Below are 9,247 nucleotides of genomic sequence, written 5' to 3' on the forward strand. Positions count from 1 at the left end.
GGTGGAGAACTAAGACTGCAGATCCTCCTGAACACACCACCATGTATCGTAATTACATGGTGGTGGCAGCGTCATCATCATGTTCTTCAGCAGGAGCAGAGAAGCTGGTCATTGTTGATGGGAGGATGGATGAAGCTACATGCATCTCAAACCTGTCAACAACAACACACTATTTATTGAATCTGATTGAGCATGAGGTATTTTGCAGTACAGAATTTGGAGAAAAGAATCTGGATGTGTGACGCTGGTATAGACATAGGCCACCCAGGAAGAAGAATGTGATTCTACAAAGTATCTATGAAATGAATCTGAATACGTGCCACAGACTACAGATTTATTTTTATTTTTTACTTCGTGCTATTGATGTCACTTCATAGTAATACACTACTTTGAGCTGGCCGTTCCTTTACAACTCCTCATTGTACTTTCTCCTTATCACTTGTCGGCTTGCAACGTGGCGCCTTAACTCCTGTAATGTTACGACAATCAAATCGCTGCATTGTAGGGGCCATGTGATTGGACGAAGCGGAGGCCACCCTAAAACGGATGCTGTGATTGGTCGTACGTAAAGCGGCAGGAACTCCCGGCTTGGTTGCATCCTTTCCACAAGACGGGACTGCTTTCAAACTGTGCAAGTGAGGAAGTGGAAGTGTTTTTAGGGGTGCTGGTTGCTGGCGCTGATGTTTTTACAGCCTCGGCTTCCAACGAAAGAAGAAGAAAGAGCTCCGTTCGCAGTGGGAAGTGGAACCAGCTGCACTGCTGCTGACGTTTTGCCAACTGATTGTAGCTTTTCCAGGCCTGTTTGTGGTGTGTAAAGGGGGGGCTGCTGATTAAAATCAGCATCAGCCCCAGAGACTGATGGCTGAATTTAGCTTTAGCTTTAGCTTGGTGTGCGCTGTGCTTCTGAGTGCCTTCCTTGTGAGCGCGAAGCCCATGTTGAGGAAAGAGAGGGTTCTCCGTGATCCAGAGCTGAGCAGACAAGCCCACGAAGACAATAAGAGCTATCAGTACGACCATGAGGCCTTTCTGGGCAAGGACGAGGCCAAGACGTTTGACCAGCTCACCCCCGAGGAGAGCAGAGACAGACTGAGGTGAGAAGGATCCCCCTGACAGTGATAAGTTCTGATTTTTCTCTTACTATAGTCCAATCAGTCTCATGCTTGAGTCTGCAGCAGTGCAGATTGGTGACATGAAAGATTAACAGGAACACATGTTCTTTAAGATGATCTCGCCTGTATATTTTTACTTTATCCCAACCGAACAGCCTTACAAGTTATAACTGGATTGTTGCAGACAGTTGTTGGAGTGAATGTGCTGTGGAAGGTGTTTTCAGCTTCACTTTGACAAGTTGGCATTATGTGCCACATACGTATGAGGTGTGGAGCTGAAAGTGGGTGGACCCCTGTTGGGACGTCTCAACGTGGCATCATATATGTCTAAGAATATACTACAACCCACAGTGCATGTTTTTTTGTTTTTTGGTTTTTTCTTCTTTCTAAAATTGAGTTCACCCAGCTCCACCCACTGGAGTTTTTTCACTGATGGTGTGTCCCTTCTACTAAAATACTTTGAGATGCACCAATTAGGCTTTTCCCCAGCTGAGACCAACTTTTGCCTTTGAGGTCTGAAATGCAGATTCTGCTCTTGAAGTTGCTGTAACACACAAACACACCAATTACAACATTGTGTTTGCGGATTCATTTCTTTCTTTTATAGAACAAAATATGTGAGAAAGTTAAATGCTTTCTTATAGCATTCAGCTATAAGAAAGCTAAATGCTATAAGCTTTCTTTAGCTTTCTTATAGCTAAATGCTATAGAATTTATAGAATGCACAAATAGCAGGTGCCATTTAAAAAAAAACAAAACAGGTGACATTTAAAGTTTTGATCCAGTTAAATGAATTGTTTTTAATTGTTGCATCTCTGAACCTCTTAGAAGCTAGTGCATGCTTTTACAATGTCATTAATCAGAGTTGAAATGTCTTCATTAAAAAAAAGAAAGAAAAAAAAGAACCTGTATCAATAATCTCATCTATTTCCCCCCCTCAGCAAAATCGTGGACCGTATAGATGGGGACGCAGATGGGTACATCACGACAGATGAGCTGAACGCCTGGATAAAGCGTGTCCAAAAGCGCTACGTGTACGAGAACGTAGCAAAGGTGTGGGCGGATTATGATCTGAACAAAGACAACAAGATCTCGTGGGATGAGTACAAGCAGGCCACTTATGGATACTATCTCGGTATGGCTCCTCTGGTGGTAGACATGCTATTATTCAAAGATGTTCCGATTAGGCTTTTGCTTGCTGATACCAATTTTGATTGGTTCCCTTTTTTGTTTGTCTGAGGACTGTAACACTTGGAGAAGAAAAAAATACTTATGATGAAACTTTCTTAAGTGAGATTTTAGATTTGAAAACAACAACAAAAAAAACTGAATTAAGCGTCAAAGCAAATAACCCCAAACGCTTCTAATTTTTTACCTAAAACAAGGTGGATGGAAGTACGTGCTATTTGTTTATTAACTGAGAATGATGGGAGTTTTAATCTTGGTGTGCTTTATAAGTAGTAATTTTAAAAAAAATCTGTCTTTAACCTGATGATCACTGATCAAAGGCAATCAAGAGAAGATTGTCCAGTTCCAATCTACTGTGTTTTATTTATTTTTTATTTTTTGGTAACACTGTATTAAAGAGCTATTTCAATGCCATATTATAACCTACTTTAAATGCATGCTTTCAGCTAACCCTGAGGAATTTGAGGATGCCACAGACAAGTTCAGCTTTAAGAAGATGCTCCCTCGAGATGAGAGGAGATTTAAAGCAGCAGATCTGAACGGCGACCTGGCAGCAGACCGGGAAGAGTTCACATCTTTCCTCCATCCTGAGGAGTTTGAGCACATGAAGAGTATTGTGGTTCTGGTAAGCCCACGCCTCCCCCGCCCTTCCTCTCCCTCCCCTAAAAACATACAGTAATTACATATGATTAACTCGCAAGACCACGCCATCAATTTTCTTATCTGGATTTCAAAGACGGTGAACCGAAGCCACTGTTGTAGTTGGATAAAGAAGCAAAATTTCTTGAAAAGGTTTATCACATGACACATTATTTTAGTCAGAAACCCCAGTTTAATTTCGGGAAGATAGCTGGGTTTAATCTGTGTGGCAAAATTGTTGTTGCCACCTTTGTATGACTCCCTAATGAAATTTGAACAAGTTCTGGAAATCATTGCGTCTGTAGTTCCTTTTTGGAACAGACCCGATGGGAACCAACAGACAGTCCCATTTAGGCCCCGATCTTTAAATATAAATCTGGGTTTGTGGAACATTAGCGTGGCAAATGTTAGCAGCCGGTGCACTGTGCTGCCGTGTTCATAAAACTTGTACCACCCATTTGACAGAGTTAATAATTAATCCCTCATTTTTCCGATCTCGCTGAATGTTAACCAAGGAACGGCTCAGGCAGCGGTGCTTTCACGGCTCTTTGCTGTAGTAAACACAATTGTCAAAGATTGAAGTCCCTAAAACTGATGCACAGATGTATTGTGGTTTTTTTCTTTTTTTTTTTTTCTTCCCTCAACAAGTTATTCAGGTCTTTCACACAGAAGTGCAGAAAGGAGTCTTTGATGGCGCGCGTTGTTACAGGGAGAAACATAAGAAGGAGGCACTTTGTGGCTTAGGAAGAACATGGCTGTAGGGTAACAGGACAGAAAACTAATGGAGGTTGTTGTGCAGGTTCAGGCAAGAACATAAACTGTTCTCAGTGAAAGCCAACGACACACACACACACACACTCTCTCTCTCTCACATTCACATAACAGAACTCTCTGTTAAAAGGTCCGGCTTCACATTTCTACCTGCTGAGATCTCATTGTTGCCTGTAATTCTGCTCTCAGAGGCCAGATTTGTAGAGAGGAGTGGCTGCTGAACATTGACTGAACAAAATGTTCAAGATTCTTCTTTAGTAAGGATCCAAATCTGGAGCAAAGCAGGTAAATGACAGAAATATTAAATATAACTGTTTGCTTGAATTGACTACAATTGGCCAGTCGGACAAAGATGATCCCTGGGGTAAACAGGTGGGGGCGCTGCGGCTCCCTGTTGTCTCACTTAGACATGGAACAGCTTTAACTTGCGTACCAGAACCATGTAATTATTCGGAAAAGGACTGGACTTGATGTGTTTGTTTGGAATCATCCAAAGCAGACTATTTTATTTTTGCCGTAATAAAATTCTTGTGGTTTTATTGTTGAGGATGATGATGTAAATTTCTCTGTCCCACAAGATAATGGCATTGCCCTTTTTTTTTAAATATGTCACATTTAGCAAAATTCTTCCAAACATTAAAATTGTAATCTCCATCTAGATTCAGGCTGTGATCAGGAAACCTGCAAATTAAGGACACACTAATGAAGAGACAAATTAATGCAAAAAAAATAAAAAAAATATTGACAGGAAATCCATTTTTATAACTTTTATAGAATATTTATAAAAGTTAAAGCTGTGAGTTTGTAGGTGTGGCTTCTCCAGATATTTGGATACAAACTGCTTAGTTGCACATAGTTAGTTGGACATCTATTCAGAAAAGGCAATAAAAACACAAATTATTTTAGCTGTACATTTATATTTTGATATTCTGGCTCTCTCAAATCCATTGAACTGTTTGGTAGAAAGTTGCCTCTCAAACATTTGACATGTGAAGTTGCCAGATGTGCTTTTATGAGTTTATGCATCAGTTGGGTCATTTTTCCCTTCATCTGTTTTGATTAGTGATTGTTGAGTTTTGTTTTCTTGTTACTTGAATGCAACAAAGCAAAGAACGTCCCTTGCTTTTGGTCTATGAAAGCATCATTTATGTTTGATTGTCCATACAAAAAAAACATTGAAGTCCTAAGTTAAGCAGTGGAACAGAAATGGAAAAGTAGCTAATTATTTTGTTCTTTCTTGGTTATGATGCACATGCTTTTCTCTGTCCTACTGATTGCTTTTCTTTGTTTTTTAGAAACCTGTTTGAAATAAATAAATCAAATCAGAAAATCAAGCTTAGATTCAAGAAAAATGGGCGTTGACGAGCAAAGGCCAGAGCTGTGTCTTTCGAGTTTTTTATTTTAAGCCCACATTATTTTCCAAACAGTAGCCTTTAAAGGATTTCCAAGGATTTCCTGTGCAAACATTTTGAAACTATCTTTGATAAGTGTGAAGTATTGGAGAAGGGTCTTTTATTGTTTAAATCAACTTAAATCGGTTATGCCACACTGAAATAGTTGATGTTTTCTCCACTTTATTTTTCCATTTGCTGCTGTTTAACTACTATAAGTTTACAAAGACAAAACAGACTGACTATACACTTATTTTATTGTACACAATGCTATTGTATATTGTACAAACATAATATGCTTTAGCTGTCTGTGTTTTGTTTGCTGTTATGTGGTGCATTTTTTTTTTTGTCTTACCTACAAGTAAAATGAACATATCAGTGTTAATTAAGACCTTCTACAGTCACCTGTCTGTCTGAAATTATAATTTTATTCTAAAGTGTTTTATGGCAAACATTTTAGAAAATAATCCTAGATAATATTGGTAAAATTAATTACTTTTTATATTGAATCTTCCAGTAAAAGTGCTTCATGATGCAGCTGACCCCATTACAAAATGACTGTTATGTCCTGCTTATAGAAGGTGCAAAACATCTTGTTTATTATCAGAGGTCCAAAAATCTTCAGCCATATCAATAACTAAGTGTATGTATTTATTACAGAAAACCTATCAGGGTTATATCTTTAACTTTTATCCAGTAATTCTGGGATGAAATTGGGAGAGCTATTCAGAATACGTTTAAAATGTTAAGTTTTACTAATTGTTGCTGAAAAATGTTATTTGTATTTTAATTAAGAGGCTTTGGTTCTCATCAGCAGCGCTGTAATTGGCATGTCAGTCTGCCAGCTCGGCTATAAGTCGACCCTCGCACACTTATTCACTTGCACGGCCAGAGGCAACATGTCTCCCTCTTAACTACTCTCAGTGGAAGTCCCACTACACTTGACCCTCATGTCTCCTTTTAATGACGCCGTTAACTCGTTCTGAATGCAGGAAACGCTGGAGGACATCGACAACAACGGCGACGGACATGTGGATGAAGACGAGTACATTGGTGAGTTTGGAGAAATAAAATCATATTAAATCAAATTAAGTTTAAAAAACAGTTTTGGAGAAATCGGCACTGAAGGCATCTGCCAGCTGGGCAGGGTACTCTGTGAACTGAAAGGAAAATATGAGGAACATAAAGGCAAGGGGAGGAGTCTCATATTGGCTAGGCTATTTTGTCTTTTAAGTTTTCAATTTCTTTGAAACAAATCTTGAGGTTGGGTTGTTATTTTTGACTGTCGTTTTTGCTAACAGTTCAGTTTCTGAACCCTGAACTCACGCTCAGAGTTATAACTTCCTTTGCTACAAATTTCAAAATAAAAGCTTGTGCTTCTGTATTTATTTATGCTCATAGCGTGCGCATTGTTGTGTTTTTATTTTTCAAAAGTGACTTAAGAGGAAAAAACATCTCTAAACAACAACTTAAAGGTTTCTCTGTCTGTAGCCGACATGTTTGCTCACGAGGACGGGGGTCCTGAACCTGATTGGGTCAGGACTGAGCGAGAGCAGTTCTCCGACTTCCGAGACCTGAACAAAGACGGAAAGATGGATCTGGATGAAATCCGGCAATGGATCATGCCACAGGACTATGATCATGCCCAGGCCGAGGCCAGACATCTTGTGTACGAGTCCGACCAGGACAAGGTACGCCGCTTCAGCTGCCGCAATAAGCTTTAAAAAGTATCCAGTTTATTCATCTTCTCTTTTCTGTGTCATCAGGATCAGAAACTGACCAAACAGGAAATTCTTGACAACTGGAACATGTTTGTTGGAAGTCAAGCCACGAATTATGGTGAAGACCTCACCAGGAACCACGATGAGCTCTGATGTGCATCTGTGTCCTAAACAACAGAAACTTCAGTCAAATCAGGATGGGCCTTACAGTGATGCCACTCAAGTAGGAGATGGATAGAAGATGGACCTACTAGGATTTCGTGATCAGTGTTTTAGTCCTCCTGTAGGTAGTTTCGTTCCTGACATTCAGGAAGGAAATCAGAGGGGTCTTGCTCTTTGTTTTGGTCAGTGCCTTCCAGCCATGCGGCAGCAGGCTGTGCTGCCTCTGAGATTTCTAAAAGTGTTTTTAGACATCAGTTGTATGAACAGTTTGTGATAGAAATGACAATGTGAAACCTCAACTTAGAGCATTTATTATGTTTGTTTTTTTGTTTTTTTAGATATTTATACTTTGATACTGAAAGTTGGGGAGGAATAGGATTTTTTACTGAAAATGTTTGTGTGCTGTCTAATTACAGTTGTACTAATTAGTAACGGGTTTTTGTTTAGCTGAAGTGCTTTGATGATTTTCTTTTTGTTTTGATGAAACATGGCATGAACTTTGCACGCATTTGATTTTAATGTAGCCTGTGAACATCTTTTCTTCTTCCTCCATATTTAGTTTTTACTGTATTTATTAGTGTATGCAAAAAAATGTTAGTTTTTACTTTTATATTGTTTTAGATTTAAGTTTACACTTTACTTTTCTGCAATTAAATTTTACTACTTTTTTTTTCCACAAGTTGTAAATAAAATTGGAAAAAAAAGTTTTCAGCATAATCATCCGGATGATTTGATTTTCCTAAAATTCCTTTTGCTTTCAGGGAGTTTATGAAACTTGCTGTAAAAAAGCTAATTGTAAGAACAGAGTGTGTTTATTCTGATCAAAACATTGCTAGAAATTACGTTTTATGAGAAACTGAGAACACGGAGGTGTAAAAGAAAATGGCACAAGTCTTCAAATCTTATCCTGATGCATAAAAAAGTATTAAATATGTTTTTCCATTTTATTTGTGTCACAGCTCTGTCTTTTAGGCGTGTTCACTACATTACAAAGGTGATTCTATAAAGTTTCTTGGTGTCTGGGTTGCAACAGGAAGGAGGTTGGAGGAAATAAGTGAAACGAGGCACCTCTCTGTTTAAACAGACAATTTTACACATTCCTTGATTCCTCAAAGTTGGATTTGTTTTGTGGTTCAGGGGATTGTTTTGGGTTTTTCACGACCAAGGTTAGGTACTTTTTTGGGGAACCCCAGGCTTCTATTGCTTGATCACACAAGTCAGTCATGTCCTGTAACATGGTTTGTTAGAATTATAAACACGCATCCAAGCCCCCTAAAGTAACAGGTCACTTTGACCTTTCACATCAAGATACTGCAAATCCATTGAAATTCAGTGCCATCCCGTATGCCATCCTCAGTGTGTTATCTGCATCAGTACCTAATAAAGTGGCTGTTAAACTGAGAGTTGTTGTTTTTTTCTGCTAACTGTAGTTATCCTGGTGATTGAATACAAATTTCTTGTTTTCCTACTTTTAACTGGGGCAGTTTTAAGTCCTTTCAAACATCACATTGATATATGTGGTAAATGGATTGGTTTTCCTGTGAATTTAGTATTTTGTTACAAGTGAGAACTCCTATTCAATGACCGGATCACAGCCAGCAAAGCATAATGGACCTATTCAAGCGCTCACTTTATCTTTCAGGATCTCTCAAGTACTTATAAGATGCTGCAATCAGTCCACAAACACGAACAGCTTTCGAAGCTATGAGACTTTATTTTATTTGTTTTCCAAGGTTGTATTGTAATATTTTAATACACCCAATCATTAAATCCTCAACGTTGTCTTCTGATTCAATGGACGTAAGAAACAAGCATATACTGTTAACATATCTGTAGACTAACTGTGGTCCACATGCGCTGTGGAGAGACGGAGTTGAGATGACTTGCTGTTGCTGCTGGCTGTTGCAGTAAAACTCTCGGATGTAACTGAGAAAACTGCGCTGCCACCCAGCTTGTCCCCTCTGCTTGCTCATGTGGAACATACGGATATATGTGTGCCAGTTAGCAAGACAAGTCAAGCGGGACCAATGCGATAAAGCTCATTAGGAACAAGGGATGGAGCGATGGATGTATGTGTTGGCTATGTTGTTGTGCTATAACCTAAGCCATTACTTTAATCTTAGAACAGAGGCCACAATTCCACAAAAAGTTACTCTGTAATGCTGCATTTGAATGTTTTTATTGTTTACTTGGCGAGGTTAGACTACTAGGAGTAATAGGATAGCTTCAAAAGAATCATTTTCTTGCATGTCTGGGGAGATTCAAG

The 9,247-nt window shown here is 38.9% G+C and overlaps 1 protein-coding gene across 1 annotated transcript; it reads left to right on the forward strand.

Moving 5' to 3' along the window:
- Positions 1–498: 498 nt before the first annotated feature.
- rcn1 (reticulocalbin 1, EF-hand calcium binding domain) lies at positions 499–7,928 on the forward strand. Its single transcript, XM_044136882.1, has 6 exons — positions 499–1,091; positions 2,051–2,244; positions 2,744–2,922; positions 6,091–6,151; positions 6,590–6,789; positions 6,865–7,928. The coding sequence occupies exons 1-6, from the start codon at positions 859–861 to the stop codon at positions 6,970–6,972; spliced, it is 975 nt and encodes a 324-aa protein (XP_043992817.1). The 5' UTR covers positions 499–858; the 3' UTR covers positions 6,973–7,928.
- The last annotated feature ends 1,319 nt before the right edge of the window (positions 7,929–9,247 follow it).

The sequence above is a fragment of the Gambusia affinis genome, linkage group LG02, assembly GCF_019740435.1.
Source record: "Gambusia affinis linkage group LG02, SWU_Gaff_1.0, whole genome shotgun sequence".
NCBI classification, from domain to species: domain Eukaryota; kingdom Metazoa; phylum Chordata; class Actinopteri; order Cyprinodontiformes; family Poeciliidae; genus Gambusia; species Gambusia affinis.